Source organism: Trichosurus vulpecula, chromosome 4 (assembly GCF_011100635.1).
Source record: "Trichosurus vulpecula isolate mTriVul1 chromosome 4, mTriVul1.pri, whole genome shotgun sequence".
Taxonomy (NCBI): Eukaryota; Metazoa; Chordata; class Mammalia; order Diprotodontia; family Phalangeridae; genus Trichosurus; species Trichosurus vulpecula.
Window position 1 is genome coordinate 228812453 of NC_050576.1, and position 19534 is coordinate 228831986.

The window sequence follows — 19534 nt, forward strand, 5'->3', positions numbered from 1 at the left end:
GGGAACTCACGGTGAGAGATGTTTCTCCACCAATGACTCAGCAATTTACAGTCTTAGAAAATTCCCTGGGGCACTGAGAGGTTGTCACTTGACCTGGGAAATATAGCCAGAAGGTGTTAAAGACAGGAAAGGACACTGGATATTTCTGAAGGCAACTCTCTAAACATTTAAAAATAATTTTATTGTTTTCAATGAACAAAAATAGATTTTCTTTCCTTCCCACCTCCCATCCTTCCCTCAATCCATTGAAAAAGAAAAGAAAAGTTAAAACTCTTGTAACAAAAATGCAGTTGAGCAAAACAAATTCCAGAATTGACCATGTCCAAAAATATATACAGGTTTCATACATCAGGTATCCATTCCTTCTCTGCCAGGTGGTAACTAAACAGGCTTTATCATCAGTCCTCTGGAATGATAGTTGATCAAGGTGTTAATCTGAAATTTTTCAAAGTTACTTGTTTTTGCAAGTTTGTAAATTGTTCTCCTGGTGCTGCTCACTTCACTCTGAATCAGTTCTTACAAGTCTTCCCAGGATGTTTCAGAGGAACAGTCCCTTTCATCATTTTTTAGGGCACAGATGTATTCCATCATGTTCTCTCTTTCCCTCTGCCATGCTTCCTCTCAGTGGGTAATGAATTCAAGATATTGTGGAAGAAAACAATGAGCTCATGTATCAGTAAGGAAAGATTCATGACCTGGAGGATGACCATGAACGTGCCTGTATTGTTCAGAATCACAAAGTATGGAAAACTCTCTAGGTAGAAGGAAGTATAACATTTATTTAGACCCCAGAGGATCACATCCCAAGACCAATAACTCCAATTTGATATAGCAGTAATTATATTCCAAAACCAGTAAGCCTACCTCAATGTAGCAACAAGGAAACTATAACACAGTATTATAGCAAGGAACCATGTCATCCTGTAACCTTCCTCCCTGCTGTAACCTTCTTCCCCACTCAGGAATCCTAACTGTCTGCTTGCCTGCATTCTCTCCCCCCTCAGTTCTCTGGTCTCCAAAGCTCCCTGGTTTCCACTCCACTCTCCACACTCTTTCTGCAGCTCTGTAGTCTCAGAGTTCTTACTTCTCCTCCTGGTGCTGGATTCTGAATTCTCACTTCTGACTTCTGAATTCTCAGTTCTCAATGGCTACCTTCTGGGAGTATGCGCTCTTTTTAGGGCTGGAGGGCTTCATGCTCAATCAGCAAAAGGGTTTGGGCCTGAGGCTTAGTGCCTAGTAAGTAAAGGTCTACCTACAAACAAACCTCTAATCAAGCTTCCCTTAATTGGTCCCACCTGAGGTCTGTTGAGTGGGAAGGGCCTTTAATCACTGATTGGCATCACAAAGGTGTGGGCCTGCCTCTAATCAAGCCTCCCTTTGTTGGCCCCACCTGAGGTGTATTGAATGGGTGGGAAAGATCTTTAATCACTGATTGGCATCACCACTAGGTTATTATAAGAGAAATTGCTGAGGTTCTCTTTGGCTGTAAACTTGCTATCAGAGGCAGGGTCTGATGGGAAAGAAAGTTCTGCATGACATTGAGCAAGTTCCTTCTGTTCTTAGGACTTTCCTCACATGTAAAAAGGGAGTGTTAGAACAGATTGGGGAAGCTCGGAGTTGGAAATGACCTTGGAAGCCATTGAGCCCAACTCAGACACAAGAATTCCCACTACGACACACCCAGATCCAGGTGTGGGCTCCAGACTTTCCTTGAATACCTGCACCAAGCAGACCCACTACCTCCCAAGGTAACCAGGTCCTCCTTGCATCTCTCTACCTCTTAGCAACTTTCCCTTACCTTAGGCCTCAATTTTTCACTTTACAGTTTCTGTCCATTATCCTTGACTCTTCGCTCTGGGGTAAAGATGAAATAAAACCCAATAGGAATCTAGATGGCTTGTTGGATAGGTCAATGGACCTGAGTTCAAATCTGTCTTCAGATGTTTGCTATCTATGTGACCCTGGGCCAGTCACTTAATCTCTTTGTGTCTTAGTTTCCTCCTGAGTAAAATGGGGGTGATCATAGCACCTCCTTTCTAGGGTTGTTATGTAGATAAAATGAGATAATATCTTAAAGTGCTGTGCAAACCTTGAAGTGCTGTATAAATGCTCACTATTAGAATTAAGTCCCATAGTCTAAATAACCTTGATATGCAATTATGTTTTACAAATCCCGCTTCCAGATGAAAACCTTTCAAGTACTTGAAGAAAGTTTGTGTTTTCTTTTTTTGAATAATATTTTATTTTTCCCAGTTACCTTCAAAAACAATTTTTTAATATTTGCTTTTTAAAAGTTGGAGTTCCAAATTCTTTCCCTACCCCCATCCCAACCCCTGTTTTCTAAAGTTTCTTTTAGTTCAAAAATACAGGAGAGCCTACGAGCTCCTGTGTACTATTTTTCTACATTAGCTATTTGCTTGGCACCTATGGTAATAGACAGGAGTAATCAACATGCCTTGGGAAAAGCCTTCAAGGTCTGAGCATCACAGATGTGTTGAACACCAGAGGCTGACTATCTCCCATCCAAGGGCTGGTTCACATAGCCCTTGTGTTAGCTGCTGGAGGAGCAGGGACTGAGTTTGTTTAACTTGTTTTTACAAAACACCCAGCATGGCCTGTGCTCAGGGGACTGATGACAGATCTGAACTACAGATAACCATTTCATCCTTCATCAGGAGTCCTGGGCAACAAGCCCCTTGGGTTCTAAGAAACAGTTTTCAATGACAAGCCACTGAGGGCAGAGAAGACAATCCCAGGAGTGCTCAGTAGTATGCATCAGAGCATGGCAAAGTGAGGATGTTCTTCTCCCCTGCCCCTCCTTCCCTGCCCCTACCCCCTTAAAAGAAGTATTTGACTCTATAGCCCGGAGAAGGGATCTCAAGCTACCAGTGAAACCTGCTTGAGCATAGCAACTTGGGAAGAAGCCAAATGATGTTACTTGTTTAGGGGAGCAGCTGGTTCTGTATCCTATGGGAATGGAACTTTTTTAAAAATATAACTTATTGTCAACATCCATTTTCAAAGTTGCATGTTCATGATGTTCAGGAGAAGGGTGTAGGCCAGCTCATTAGGCGGGCTCTACAGATTGCCACTCATGAAATAATGTTCATATTTTAGAAACACCAGCCACTATTTGTTATGAGAGTTTTGTTTTGAAAAAATGTTCAGTTGGGGAGAACAGTGGGAGGCAGCGATAATAAATGCTTGTAAAAATAGAATTAATTAGTTTTAAAAAAATGCTATTCTACCTCCTTCCAGTAGTGTGCTTACAGTGTATGGGAACCTGTATTGTGGGGGCTTTGCTTCAGGTCCTGATATCTGTGAGTTGTACTTCCACCCCAGTGGGTCATGATTCCCCGGTAGAGGCTTCTTGTCCCTGTGTTTCATGATCCTTTGAAGGCCTGTGCCCCAGTGGGGATTGGAGAAACTATGGTTCCAGGAAAGGAAGAGGGAGCAGGGGTATTGGTGGTGGTGGTTGGGGGCATGAAGAAGAGGGGCCAGGCCAACTCTTCTTTTTCCACATTTGGGCCTGTTGTCAGATAATCTCTTTCAGTGCCTACCTGCTTCCGCTTTTATCGCTGCATAGGCACAGACCAGACTCTGAAGGCTGGTTCTCTTCTCTGCCACTTGCTGCCTCTCTCTCTGTCCATCACCCCATTTGTCCCAGGTACCAGGCTGTCTAGTTATGGATCTACCTGCCAAGGACCATCTAGATGTGGGGAACCTGTGACCTTGAGTCCACATGTGGCCCTCTAGGTCCTCAAGTGCAGCCCTCTGGCTGAATCCAACTTCACAGAACAAATCCTTTTATTTAGGGGACTAGAATTTCTAAGCTATTTAATAAGTGAGATAGCTATTCACCACCACCAAATGCTCCACTCCTCCAAAGTGTGATTGAGGGTTGAGAGCAGATCCCAGAAAAGGGTCTAAAATACTAACATGGAGGTCATGAGGATTTGAAGATGAAGGAAGGACAATGGGAGACTAGCAGCCCTAGGCCAGTTTGCTCCTATACTGTCTTGGAAATATGGATCACAAATCCCTGCATGAGGATTGGGGAAGGGGGTTGGTCTCAAGACTGTCACTTATGTTCTGCTCGACCATCAGCAAGTCACTTTCCGTCTCTGGGGCTCGGCTTCATCAGCTGGAAAAAACAAGGTTGTCCTAGGGAACCTCTCAGGCCTCTTCCAGCTCTAAATATGAGCCATGCTGCTAGGTGAAGTGGAACTCAGATGGCCCCATGGTACCAGAGGGTGGAGTTCCAAAGAGCCTGGAGGCTTTGGAGAAAATCAGAGCCAGAGAAATGGTATGCGAAGAGACACTGGGATACACAGAATTCAAGGCAGATTGATCTGGCCTGGAAGGACTGAGGGAAAGTCTGTTAAGAAGGGCCCAGGGGCTAGGAAAAAGCCCCAAACAACCCAGGATTCCTATGGGCCACATCCATGTGAAATGGATCAGCAGGAAGGCATTAGGCCACAGCTTCAACTAAAAGCTCCAAAGGCTGGATGGGCCGGAGGGCCAAACAGGAAAGGGACTTACTCCAGGAAACAAAATAGGGACTCACAAAGAGATCTGGATGGGGATTATGAGAAAAGGCTGGAGGGACAAGGTCTAAAACTAGGATTCTTCAACTAAGAGGGAAATGACAAAGCGGGGCAGCTAGCAGGGGAAGCTTAGTGTTTTAAACCTGGGTGAAAGTAATGAGTAACATGGATGAACAACAGTTCATGCTCTGAAATTACCTCATGTGGTGCTTCCATTGACTTGAGTGCATGGGCCGACTGCATGTATTAGACTATGGTGGGCAGGATGGGAGAAGAGGGGAAACGGTGATTAGAACTGGCATTTATCTAGGGCTTCTGGGTTCAGGGCTAGGGTTCAGGGTCACAGTGACCCTGAGAGGTAGGTGCTGTTGTTATCCCCACTTTACAGTTGAGGAAACTGAGGAAGACATGTGAGTGACTTGCCTCTGGCCACACCCCTATTAAGAGTTGGGAATTACACACAAGTCTTTCTGATGTCTAAGTCCAGTCCTATTCACTAGGCTGCACGTCTCTCACGTGAAATGTGAATGTCTAACAGAGAAGAAACATCTTGGGGTTTCCTTTTCTCTTCATACCTCTCTGCCTGCTGCTCGCTGCCTCTGTGACCTTGGGTGAGTGGCTCTATCTCTCTGGGCCTCTGTTTCCTCACCTGTAAATTGGGTAGTTGGAGGATGTGATTTCTAACACCCCATTCCCATTCTAACACCCATTCAGTCATAGCTGAACCCGTGAGCCAGCAAGCAAAAGGGAAGGGTCACCTGGTGGGGGAGCTGTCCTCTCTTGCTCTGAGAGATGTGTCATAGGGTAGAAAATGGTGACTTCAGGTCGGCGTCACTCCTGTGTGGGACAGAAAACTCTAGGAAATGAACGCAATAACTCACAAAATAAGAAATCTCTCTGAAGGAACTGGGAATGCCTCACATCTCCAGGATGGATAAAATGTCTCCTTTCACGCCCTCTAAATTATAGCCAAACTGGTCTTCTTGCTGACCCCTGTATGAGACATTTCATTTCCCACCTCCAAGCCTTTGTAAATCTCTCCTCCCTGTCTGGAAAACATTCCCTCCTCACCTCTGACCCTTGAAAGCCCTGTCTTGCATCAAGGCTCAGCCACCTCCCAAATGGGGCTTCAGTTGCTATCCCCATGTTGTGTTGATTTTTATCTGTGTGCTTCCACCAGTAGGATGGAAGTTCCTTCTATCACGCAAGCAAGCAGGCATTTTTTAAGCATCTCCTATGCCCAGGCACTATGCTGTATGCCAGGAATCAAAGAAAAAAGAAAAATAGTCCTGCCCTCAAGGGTCTTATGTTCTAATGGGGGTAGAAAACATGTACACATATAGAGCAGCGATTTTTGTCTTCATACCCAAGCATCTACCCCAGTGTGTGGCCCATAGCAGGTGCTTAAGAGAGGCTTGTGGAATGAATTGATTTATGTTTTTGCAGAGAAAGTGCCTGAGAATAATATTCATCTTGAACCATGATTGTTGACCAAGATCTGAAATATGTGTTTTGCCCAGTGCCTTCCTCAGTGTTAATGAATGTGCTTATTCCTCCAGCTCCACCTGGTACAGGTGAGTTCCAGGTTTTCTGATTGATTGAGGCGTGACAATTAGCAGTGAGTAGCAAAAGCAGCGGCAATTTAATCCTTGGGGAAAATCACACACACACACACACACACACACACACACACACTTCCATAGGCTGATGAATATGACTCGCTATCAAAGGGCCTCACAAGAGCTCATCCATGTTTCAGGCTGTTTTTCCTCCAAGTGGATCTTTATAAAAATGGCTCCCACCAAAAAGTTTGTGGTCCTCTCTTTGCTGGTCTTCTTCCTGATCACCTTGATGACTGATGGCGAGGAAGAACCAACCTGTAGACTGTTGGGAAAGTTTGATTTACATGGGTATGTGGAATCCACAAACCACTCACTAATTATAGGAGGAATGTTTCCTATTCACTCCCGGACCATTCCAGAAAATGAGTCTATTTTGGAGCCGGTATCAGCCAAATGTGAAGGGTAAGTCCTGCTCAATTTGGGGGGAAGGCAGAGGAGTGTGGTGGAATAGAAATTCGGGAGAATTCGGTTCCACTCCTGACTTTGCCACTGTTAGGGGATCCTTGGAAAATACATTGAACCACTCTGGGGCCATTTTATTTTCTGATTAGGCTGTTTTATCTTTTTAAAAAAAAATAATTTATTTATTTTTAGTTATCAACATTCATTTCAACAAGATTTTGAGTTCCATATTTTCTCCCCATTTCTCCCCTACCCCTACCTAAGATGGCATGCATTTAGACTATTTTATCTTTAAGAATCCTCCTACTCCATGGTTTAGGACATGAATATTACAGTGACACTTCTCAGAAAGAAAACGTTTGGATCTGTCTACCACAAATGTCATTAAGAAATCTAGGTCTATGGCAAACCATCTTTTGGTCAAACTTTTCCAGTCAGGCTCACAGAAACACTTTATGGGGGCTCTGGTCTATTTTAGAGCTCATATTAATGATCCCCAGAGGATTCCACCAATTACTGGAAATGTCTGTTGCATCTGGAGTTGGGTTGTAAGATTAAAGGTTTATGATTTTACGTCCATTCTGTTGTAAGAAAGCAAAACATAGGCCAGATTTCCATAGGAGGTCAATTTCATGAATCTTTCCCCCTAGAATTCAATATGAGTTTCATGCCTTACAAAACATTTCCTTCCTTCTATAGTATTTTTGTAAGAGATTTGAAACATTTTTAAAGGAATAAATAGGATGGCATTTTTACTTTGTGAATCAAAGGTAACTTTAGACATAACTCATCTTGCTTATTTCCTTGCTGAGATATACTTTCTTTCCCCACTTCCCACATTCAGGCAAAGGAAAGAGATAATGAGAAATAAAAGTTAGCCAAAAGTTTGTCTAAATATAGTGGTTCTCAAAGTTGTGGTCGCAAGACACTTGGGGGTCCCTGAAACCTTTTTAGGTGATTTTCAAAATAAAACTATTTTCATAATAATACTAAGATGTTTTAATTTCTAATGTGGTGGGTATTGATGGATATAACCCACACAAACAAAAGCTCCTTGGAGGGGTTCTGAGCATAAAAGGATGCCGAGACCACAAAGATTAGGCACCATCAGTCTAATGCAGCCAGGGTTTGGACACCACTTCTTACCATAGTGTAAGTTTTCATTTCTTCAGAGCCTCAAAGCAATCTGAACCAAAAACTGAAATCTCATAGTTAAAATAAAGTATAGCGCAGGCAAGTGAGTGGAACCACTATACTCTTCCTTCTAAGGAAAAAAAAAATCCTAACATGCTTTCTGAGCCATAAAATGTGGACAAGCATAGAATGTTGTTCATAAGTACATTTATGCAGCAAAATTTTTTTCTTCAATGACTATGAGACTATGACTATCAGGGAATGAAAGCTTTGACCTAAGCGAGTGGTTCTCAAACTTTGGATGCTGCCTTGCTTCTCTTCCTTCCTCTTACTTCTTACTCTCCCTACAACTGCCTTATATCAGTGGCCATCTAATGCAACCAATACAAAAGCAAATAAACAGATTGATGAAAAAATAAATGTCCCCCACCTTGCTCATCGCAAAAAAGGCAAGAAAATCCAAACTAGTAGAATGCCTATGCTATTGAAAAAGGGAGTCAATAATTTTTTTTCAGGAGAAGTGATGCTATGAGAATGCCAACTTTCCCTCTATTTTTATTTTTATTTTATTTTATTTTTATTTTTACCCTCTATTTTTAAGAGGGAGTGTGGATGATATGATCAGGGTACAATAAAGGCAGTAGAATTATTTGTATTTGTAACGTTGCTCTTGACTGGATTGTAAACTCCACAAGAGAGGAGCCTGGGTTTTATTGAAGCTTGTATTTCCCTCAGAGCCTAGCGTGGTTATGCTGACATCCCGATTTTTCCTATCCCATATCTCAGGCCCCTAGAAGCAATGATCCCCTCGCTGTCTGTTGGGGCTTCTCCAGCGAGAAGCTGACGTAGATTTCCCAGGGCTGTGTCTCAAGGGAGGGTGAATTCCCACCAAACCTGTTGGCACTAAGCAGGAAGGTAGAAGGGCAACGAAAAGATTCTTTTCTTACTTTCCCATACACGGAGCCAGTGGTCTTCAAGGGAAGTGAGTGTACAGATGTGGCATGATCAAAGGTGTACAGGGAGGGCCCCCGCATCGACCTCACAGAAAGAGAGAGTAAAACCTTATGGATCTGATCTCCCTGTCATCCTGCCCCAGAAAGCCTTTTTCTAGGATTGCAGAAGATGGGAGGGGGTAAGTTACAAATAACCCAAGGAAAGCTGTCCTGGGGATACTAAAGATTTGAAGAGATATTTTTGCTCATGTGGGGCTAAACAAGACAAAGTTTAAGAAATACACTGAAGGGACCCACCAGAGAATGAAGGGTGAAAGGGTTAGTGAGAGGATAAGAGGTCATAATTCTGATGTGAATCAATAAAATAGCATTTATTATGTACTTACTATGTGCCAAGCAATACTAAGGGCTTGTTGAATGAATTAATGAAATTATCCAGGGATATGGATATTTGTACTATTTATACTTTATAGTTAGTGAAGATCATTGATTCACCATTTATTTATTTGTTTATCTATTCATCCATTTATTTTTTCATTTGTTCACTCAAGAAAGGTTCATTAAGCACCTACAGTGTGCAGAGAAATCTAACTATACGAGATACAAAGTTTAGTTATGATCCTCAATCAAATGAAATAATAGAAATGAGCTCCTTGAGAGCAGGAGGTTTTTGTTTTTTGCCTTTCTTTGTATCCCTAGCATTTAGCACAATGCCTGAGACATAGTAGTTGTTTAATAAATTCTTGTGATTGCTTTTGCACACAGATAGAAAGTGACTTCATAAATATAAAGTATTATATCAATGTGATTAATTGTCACAGTTATTATTAATATTATTTTTACCATTAGGACCATCCTCCTGCTTTCCTTACCAAAGTGTCAGAAATTATGCAGCTTAGCTCCTGCTGCTGCTTTCCAGGGGATCCTTCCCTTCTAGTCTGAAAAAATAGTGATAGGCTGGAGAGGGACAAAGTGGAAAATGATTCTGTTGTATCTCCAACTGTATGCCAAGATTCAGTCTAACGTCTAGCTTTTAAATAGGATTTGCTCCAGAAAACACAGGGGTACTTTCATAGGGTGCCTAGGTCTTTCACTGTGGACATGACTGTACTCTTGATATTTTCCACAATGCCTATGGCATCACCCCAATCATGGAGGGAGGGAAATGCATTTGAGGAGCATATTTTTCAATGGAATGATTCATTCAGATCACTTTAATAAGCATGGATTTAGCACTTACTCCATCCCAGGTACTGTGTTAGGCTTGGGATCAATGTCTACTCTCAGTGAGCTTAGAATCAGTAAATTGAGGCTGGGAGGGAAGATAAGTAAACAACAAAGTACATATGTAATGATTTTTGGAAGGGTGATTATTTGCAGCTGGGAGGATCAGGAAAGGTCTCTTGTTGGAGGTGCCATTTGAGCTGATCCTTGAAGCAAGCTAGGTACCTCAAGAGTCAGAGGTGAGGAAGGAATGCATTCCAGGCATGGAGTGCAGTCACACAGCGGGAAATGTAGGCTTATAGCAAGAAGGTCAATCCGGTTGAAATGTAGAATGTGGGAGGAGGTATAATGTGAAATCAGTCTAGAGAGAGATAAACTAGAGTTAACTGTGAAATTCTTTAAATTCCAAACAGAAGAGTTTGTATTTTATCCTTCTGACAGTTGAGACCAAAATGGTATATGGAGACAGCATCTAGCCCTAGACAAATATGGAATGTTAATCAGGTCCAGTGGATTTTAGTATGACTTGTATCTTAGATGAATTTGGAGTGCTTTTAGAGTCTCCAGTCCATCTGAGATGTTCATACAAATCCTCCTAGGTTTCTCTAGAGATGCCCCTTTCAACATTTCTTACTGTACAATAGTATTCCATTACATCCATATGGCCATATCCCAATTGATGGATATCTCCTTAGTTTTCAGTTCTTTGACATTTCAAAAAGAGCTGCTATAAACATTTTTGTCCATACAAATCATTTTTCTCTTTCTTTGATCCATTTGGGAGTATGGGCCTAGTGGTGGTATCAAAGAGTATGTAAAGTTTAGTAACTCTTGAGGCATAGTTCCAGATTCCTCCCCAGAGTAGTTAAACCAATTCACAGCTTCACCAACAGAACATTATGTATCTGTTCTCCCACAACCCTCCAACAGTTGTAATTTTCCACGTTTGTCATCTTTTACCAATCTGATGGGTGTGTGATGGAACCTCAGAGTTTAAATTTGCACTTCTCCTGTTATTAGTGATTTGGAGCATTTTTTCATCTGGTGGTAGATAGCTTGCCTTTCATCTTTTGAGAACTGCCTTCTCATATACTTTGAACTCATATCTATTGGAGGGTGGCTCTTGTCTTAAAGATTTGTTTCAATTTGTTATACATCTTGGATATCAGACCTTCATCAGAGAAATTAGTTGCAAATCCTGCCCCCCCCCCGCCCCACCATTAGCTGTCTTCTAATTCTAACTGTATTAATGATTTGTTTATGCTAAGCCATTTTAATTTTATATAATCAGTATTGTCCATTTAACCTTCTATGGTCTTCTATATTCCTTGCTTTGTCAATATTTTTCTCTCTACCTATTATTATAAAGGGTATTTCATTCCATATTCCTCTAATTTCTTTATGATATGACTATTTATATAGTGACAAGTGGCACATGCCACTTTGAAGTTTGCAAAGCACTTTATACATATTATTGCATTTTATAATCACAACAATTCTGGGAGGTAGATGCTATTATTATCCCTGTTTTACAGATGAGGAAACTGAAGCAGATAATGGTTAAGTGACTTGCCCAGGGTCACACAGGCAATAAATGTCTGAAGGTGGCTTTGAAGCCTGGGTACATGAAACATCTGGGTCATGTATCCATATGAAGCTTTTTGTGGGCTATGTTGTGAGATGTTGGTGTACAACTAATTTCTGCGAGATAGCTTTCTCGTTTTCTCACCAGGTTTTGTCAAATAGTAAGTCCTTACACTTAATAGTTGGAGTCCTTAGCTTCATCAAATACTGTGCTATTATGTTCAATTACTTCTTGGTCTTTCACACCTAATCTATTCCACTGATCAACTTTTCAGTTTTTTAACCAGTAACGAATAGTTTTGATGATTCCTGCTTTATAGTATAGTTTAAGAACTGGTACTGCTAGGCCTCCTTCTTTCCAACTTTTTTTTAAAAATTAATTTACCTTAAGATTTTTGACCTTTCTCCTCCAGGTAAATTTTTTTCTAACTTTAAAAACTAGCACTTTGATAGTTTTATTGGTATGACATCTAACCTGGAAATGAATTTAGGTAGTATTAGCACTCTGCCCTCCTAATCTTGTTTGATCCTCTATTCCTCTGTATCTCACTCCCTAAAAAGAACAGAGACCCCGACAGCAATCAGTCAGTGAGCATTTAGGGGTGTATATTGATCAATATTACATGGACATGAATTTATGTTATATGACTTCATAGATGCTTTGAGCTTTTCTATCTGTGTATGTGTTGAATGCTCCCATTGTCTCACTCCATTCCAGTCAATCCTCCACTCAGCTGTCAAACTGGTCTACTTTGGCACCAGTCTGACCGTCCCCTCCTACAGGCTCTCTATTCCCTCCAGGAACCTCTGCTTGGTTTTAAAAACTCATCATAGCCTGGTCCTTTCCAGTCTTACACTTTACTCCCCTCTACAAACTCTATGAACCAGCAACGCTGGTTTTCTTGCTACTCATTTCACAAGATACTCCATCCCCTGACTCCCTGCATTTTTTCCTGGCTGTTCCTCATGCCTGGAATGCTCTCCCTCCTCATTTCCCCCTCCTGGCCTTCTTGTCTTCCTTTAAGTCCCCATAAAAATCTTACCTTCTACAAAATGCCTTTCCCTACGCCCTTTAATACTAATCAGTAAATATCAAGAATTTATTAAGTGCTTACTATGTGGAAAGCACTGGAGGGATGAAGGAAAACAAAACACAGTCCTTGTCCTCTAGGAACTTAAAGTTTAATGAGGGAAGCAACCTGTAGAGGATGATGTACAAAAGAGATATAAACTGGACAAACTGGAGATAATTCCAGAGGGAAGGCACCGAGATTAAGGAGGACTAGGAAAGGCTTAATCTTTATGCCTAGTCTCTGAGACCATCCCTGATGTATCTGACCTATATCAAGTCAACAAACACAGATAATTGTTTGAATATTGTTTCCTCCATTAGACTGTGAACTCCTGAGAGCCAAGAGAGGGGAGAGGAACAGGTCTTTTCTTTGTTTTTCCAATGCCTAGCATAATGCCCCCCACATAGTAAATGTTTAATAAATGTTTGTTGACTTGACTGATTTCTGGTTTCAAAAAAGAAATGGATAACCCCATAGTTTCTTGTCCAGATTTAGAGCTCCCAAGGTGTTGTTTATCTTGGCAATTGTAGAGACATAAATTTAGACTTGATGAAAAGAAAACTTTCTGCCCATTAGAGTTATTCCAGAGTGGTATGGCCTGCATGGAGTTTGGGATAGCTAGGGTTCCCTCATGACAGTGAAAGCTAGATGCCTCTCTTCTGACCTGCTGCAGAGGGCATGTCCATTCCAGTAAGCATTGGAGTGGCATGGCCTGCCTGGAGTTTGGGATGGGTAGGGTTCCCTCATTACAGTGAAAGCTGGATGCCCCTCATCTGATCTGCAGAGGGCATGCCCATTCCAGTAAGCATTGGAGTGGCATGGCCTGCCTGGAGTTTGGGATGGGTAGGGTTCCCTCATTACAGTGAAAGCTGGATGCCCCTCATCTGATCTGCAGAGGGCATGCCCATTCCAGTAAGCATTGGAGTGGCATGGCCTGCCTGGAGTTTTGGGTGGGTAGGGTTCCCTCATTACAGTGAAAGCTGGATGCCTCTCCTCTGATCTGCTGCAGAGGGCATGCCCACTCCAGTAAGCATCGGACCAGGCAGCCTCTGAGGTCTCTTTTAATGCTGCAATTCTGGGGATGTAAGGTTGCCACAAAGAGTTCTGTAACCTTCCCCTTGATTGTTCCAATTTTATTTTCTTCTGCAAGGCCATTTCTTAGGGTCCAGGGCAACCAGGAAGTGACTCAGAAGTCACAGCCTCCATTTTTTATTCCATTGGTGTGAGAAGCTACTAATGTGGAAATTCCTTCCCCCAAGGCACTCACTCACCAGTGATTTACAGGCTCAGAGAGTTGCCAAAGGGGAGAGAACATGTAAAAGCTAAGTATTTGAGATAATCTGAGGAGGGGGCAATGATGTCTAGGGGTAACAGGAAAGGCTTTCTCTAGGAGTAGAGGCATGAGCTGAGTCTTGGTGGAAATGAGGGATTCCAAGGGACCCAGGTGAAGACAGAGGGAATGCCAGTCATGGGGGAGATCCTATGCAAAGTTACAGAGAGGGAATGGAATGCTGTGTCTGGGAGGCCAACAAACAAGTGAGTTTGGCTGGAGAGCTAAGTACATGAAGTGGGGAGGGGTAATGTGAGCCTGGCTGTGAAGGGTTTTTGATGCTAAGCAATAGGGCGCCACTGAAGATTATTGAGCTGGGAGTGAAGTGGTCAGACTTTTGCTTTAGGAAGATTATTTTAGCACTTGAGTCTGCATAGGTAGATGAATCAAAGAGTAGGAGAGAGCCACATGACCTGCAGGTTCACTTTTGGTTCCATGACATATACGACTGCTCTGGGAGCCCTAGTATACAATATTTTTATTGGGGACCATGCAGTGACATTGCCCAATGAGGTTTTCTTTAGTGAAGGGAAGCACGGGGAATAATTACTGAATTTCTAACAATTTTCAGGTCAAAGTAGCAGTATGATGATGGTGATGATGATGATGAGGAAGAGGAGGAGGAGGAGGAGGAGGAGGAGTAGGAGGATAGTAATAATAACAGAGAGGCAGAAGAGGGTATAATGGGTAGAGGGCCAGTACAACCTGGGTTCCCTTCTTCCCCCCAACCCATCCTGGCTGTGTGATCTTGGATAAATCACTTCATTCCTCAGGGCTGTGGATAACTCTCTAAGACTGTACATTGCAGAGAAGGTGCCAATCTGCATCAGTGGAGGGACTGTCCTCCCCTAGAAGTTCCCTATACCAATGAAGTTACAGGCTTAGATCCTGTCCCTACCTTTTAGGAGTAACAACAAGAGCCACCTTTCCTGATGTTCTTCTCTAATGCTACATGGGAGTGACTCTTGGTTCTCAAAGACCATCCTGGGAGAGCACAAACTTTGTCAGGACCAACTGAGCTAGAGGTGTTTCGAATCTGAAACTTGTGACTGACTATGTGTCTGTTGTCCAAGGGCTAGCTGAGTTAAGTTCAGAGAAGATCCTCCCCAGGCTGGCCTTAGGACAATGAATTTTTCAGCCTTAGTAACTTAATAACATCCTGCTACAGGGGCTGCAATCTGTATCTGTGGATGGTATGCATCTTGACCAAATCACAGATCCTTATACTATCAAAGCAATAATAATAATGATTAATCAGTCAGATAATGAATCACATGTTGTTTCTTTTGTCTTCTTTGTACCAAGAATGCTTCTTGTGAGCTTACAGAGGACGTACTGACATCGTCTAGCTTTTACTCAGCTACAAAAGTAATTCCTTTATCTCCCTGCACAATAGCTTTTAGAGCACTGTGGCTCTAAAGGAATGACAGCAGCTTGGCACCTTGTTCCAGGATCCTTTCCAGTTGAACCAATCAAAAATGAAGAGGAAAAAAAATGATGATGATGATGATGATAATTCACTCTTATGTGGTAAAAAAAAAATGAATATGGCATTTCATCCTTGAACTTGGGTCGAAGCACTGCCTCTGACCCAATGACTGGGTGATCCCCGGCAGGTCGCTTAACCCTCAACGTCTCAGGCAACTCTGTAAGACAGTAAGTTTCAAAGCAGGTGCTGATCTGTATTCATGGAAGACATTTCTTACTGGGAGTTCCTTATGCCAAAGAAATCATTTGCCGTTGAGTCATTTTAGCCATGTCCAACTTTTCAAGACCCAATTTTGCAGTTTTCTTGGCTAAAATACCAAATTTTACTATTTCCTTCTCCAGCTCATTTTACAGATGAGGAAACTCAAGCAAATAGGGTTAAGTGACTAGCCCAGGTTCATACAGCTAGTAAGAGTTTGAGTCAGGATTTGAACTCATGAAGATGAGTCTTCCTGATTGCAAGCCTTGTGCTCTATCCACTGTGCCACCTAGCTGCCTGAAGAAATCACTGTTCTAATATTAAAAAATGTCCTTCAAGGCCATTCCATTTTTCCAGCCCTGTTTTTTTTGCCCTCTAGATTTGTCTCCTCAAATAGTTTGTCACTGTTTGGAATGTACCATGTTGAAGGATACATTTCTTTCCAAGATTAGAATGTGGTTTATAGCCATCCCTATGAAAAGTCCTCTCTCTCTTTCTTCCAGCTCCTCATAACCTCAGTCCCCACCAGCTCCTATCCCCACCTCTAATCCCTTGAAGAACTTTTCCAAAGCTAATAACAATTTGGGAATTCTCCTGCCTGCCCAAACCTACCTTGGTGGCTTGGCTCAGACAATGATTTCAGGACTGAATGTCAGCATCCGAGGTCATTGCCCTGGCAAAGTGAGTTGCCAAATGGATAGCACCAGCAGCATGTGAATTCTGCAATTACCCTGGGGCCTAACTTTTCCTTTCCCTTAAAGTGCCCTTCTGTTGGCTGTTCACTAGCTAAAGTTTGGGGGACTGGCGTGTTACTTGGGGTTTGAACTGTAGCCCCAGGGAGGGGAAAGAGAATAAAGAAGAAGATTGTTTTGTTTTTCTCTTTGTTCTAAACCAGGGGGTGGGAAGAGTGTTAAGAAAAACCACCACACAGCAAAAATGAAACCTATGGAGAATGAGAGTTCACAGCATCAGGAGTGGGAAGAGAGACTGGCTTGGGGTTTGAAATGAGAAGAATTTGGGAGAAATGGGAGTGAGGTGTTTATTTTTAAATGAGAGTTAGAAGAATAATCTAAATACTGGGGAACAAAAGAAGCATTTCTTTCAAAACTTATTTATGACAAGGGATCCTAGGGAAAAAGATGGCTTTTATTTTGTTTTGAAATGGGAGAAAGGTGCTCTTGCAGTCTGGACAAATCTTTGGTTTTATGGCCCATTCTTTCTCTAACAAGCAAAAGCCAAACCACAACAAGCTGTCCATTCTTTAGCCTCTACTCCTCTTTCCTTTCTCACACTTAGCAATCCAGCCAAACTGGTCTTCTCTCTGTTCTTTATTCCAGGCAGTTGATCACTAGTCTTTGTACCTTTGTTCTGACTGCCCCATACTTAGAATATATTCCCTTCCACCTCTGCCTCTAAAAATCCCAGGTCTCCTTCAAGCCTCTGCTCAACAAAAGCCTTTTCAATGGAAGCTGACATTCCTGCTCTCCTCATGAGAATCAGCTTATTGAATCTTATTTGAGTATATCTATGGATGTTCATGTTGTCTCCTCCAATAGAATGAAAGCTTCTCAAGGGCAAGAATTGGCTCTCTTCTATCTTTGTATCTAGCTTTGTATGTCGCTGCAACTTTATATCACCTACCAGAATGTCTTTAATTTAATAAATACTTAATTGGTTTTTTTGGGGGGGGGGAGAAAGAGAGGATTTGGGATAAGGAACTCCCAGTAAGAGGATTCCCTTTATCAATACAGATCAGCACCATTTCTTCCATTTATAGTTTTATGGAGTTCTGGAGCACTGAAAAGTTAAGTGATTTTCCCAGGGTAATACAGTCAGTTATGATCACAGTCAGGACTTGATCCCAGATCCTCCTGACTGAGGCTGATCTCTGGATGCTGTACAATGCTGTATTTTGGGCTGGGAGGTGGTAGATATTGGGAGTTGGAAGACAAACTAGTTTTTACTTTCAAAGGCTTATATCCAATGTCACCAAGCTCCTACTGTTGTACCAGAGGCGAGTGAGACACGCCACAGAGTATAAGTTTTAAATGGAGAATTTATTAGCCGGCGGCCATCGGGGTCTTGCTACCCAAATCAATGGCCCCGTGTTGGGGTGATAATTTGACTTATATAGGACATGCGGGGGTACAGTGGTTAATTATCTCCTGGAACCTACAGGCCAGGTCACAGGGTGGGGGTGGGGTGGGGAACAGGCACAAAGGTCCTGGATGATCAAAAGATTCAGTCAAGTTATCCTTAAGTGGGATAATCTTATTGACATTCCTTGGTGGAGTCACGGAGCCCCAGGGATATCTGCTAGACAGAAAGGGTCTGCCAGGTTATCCTTCAGTGGGATGGTCCTATCTATTGACATTCCTTGGAGGAGTCGCAGGGCCCTAGGGATATCTGCTAAATGCTGAAGAGACCTGAGTCCATTCTTTCTGGGGGTGCTTGTCAGTAGCTAGGGGTTTCTCAAGGGTTCCTAGTTTTTCCAGTATTACAATTCCCACTTTTCTTTTATGGATGTGTTCAAATCCTTGAAAAAGGAACGACCTGATGGGGCATAGCAATAAAATTAGGAGGCCAACCAAAATACTAAGCAGGGGTGAGCCTGGGGAAGGCATGCATTTTGATAGTAACAATAAAGGGCAAGACTCAGGCAGAGATTCTGGCCCAATGACAATGCTAGGCCATCGGCCCCAGGGGAAGGCCAAACCTAGTTGGGAGACTCAAGGAGAGTCCAAGGAGCCTCCCGGTTACTGCACTCCAGAAATTTAAAAAATTGGTAAAACGTTCCACATTTCCCCCTTTTGATCAAAGGCAAACTGAAAGTTTCACCTAAAGACCAATTAAAGGTATGGAAAAAAACTCCATCTTCCGCAGGGGTGAAGTTCTAAAATCCCTATCTAGGTGGAATCAGGTTTTTCCCTTTTCTGTGTTTGGACATCCCCAGGGATGGGCAGAAATTGTAAACTAATTGTAAGCAAGCAGAGGGAACATAATATTAAAATTCAGGAAAACAGTCTTGGGAACACAAGGACTCAGAAGGGAAAAAAAGCAGGTCTTTGCTCAGGTTCTGGTTCCGGATCCCATGAGAAAGCCATCCGCATCCAGCGCTGTCCCTCTCAGGCTCTTGGAACCGCAGGGCAAGGTCTCCTATAGGCCCAGATGTCCACTCCTCACACGGGGCTCCCAGAACACATGTAATTTGATGATTAAGAGAAAAAAACACAACATAGGTCCCAGCCACGCAGGGCCAAGTTCAAACAAATACAATAAGTAGTTCAGTATCCCAGCCACACAGGGCTGAGTCCAAACAATTACAATAAAGTTTTTCCCATAATCCACAAACTGTACAATTACATTGAGTCAGGTACAGACCAATTACTTAGATGATTCACCACAGAGGGGGAGATTTGCATGTCACATGTTTTACATTTACAAATTAGATAACCAAGAAAACTTAAACATGAACCATACAAAGTAATGCAATCATTATTAACAATCATATATAACATCATAAACTTTTAGCCATGCCATGTCTTTTGATGGCATTTACAAATAGTCACAAACCATTCTTAACAAATCTAAAGATGTTTCTGATTTAATTCCAGCACTTAATTGCACATTTGTATACAAAGTAACTTTAAATTACAGTCACAATGTCCATCCAAAGCAGTATTTTTAAAATCCCAGATGCCTGATAGTAGTTATCTGGTCCCTTGACAGTAAAAGAGAATTCTGCTTCTCTGGTTCAGATCTAGAAATTCTCAGACAATTCTAACTTAATATAACTTACAGATACTTTACAAAGGAGATATATTTTCACTTGTACCACTATCCTATACAATTTTCTCGTGCTAGCACCCAAATTTAAGATCTTATTACCAAAACATACTTATCAGCTCGAATTTCCAGAATTGATAAATTTTGGAGCCAATCATACACATCTGTACATAATTCTTAGGGGAATCAATC

General features: G+C 42.1%; 1 protein-coding gene across 1 annotated transcript in view; it reads left to right on the top strand.

Annotated features, from left to right (window-relative positions):
* Positions 1–6416: 6416 nt before the first annotated feature.
* The window catches only part of LOC118848930 (vomeronasal type-2 receptor 1-like), a 33990-nt gene continuing 20872 nt past the window's right edge, over positions 6417–19534 (top strand). Inside the window, exon 1 of the mRNA XM_036757976.1 lies at positions 6417–6571. Coding sequence (XP_036613871.1) covers positions 6498–6571 — 74 coding nt within the window. The 5' untranslated portion in view covers positions 6417–6497. The remainder of the gene's footprint in view (positions 6572–19534) is intronic.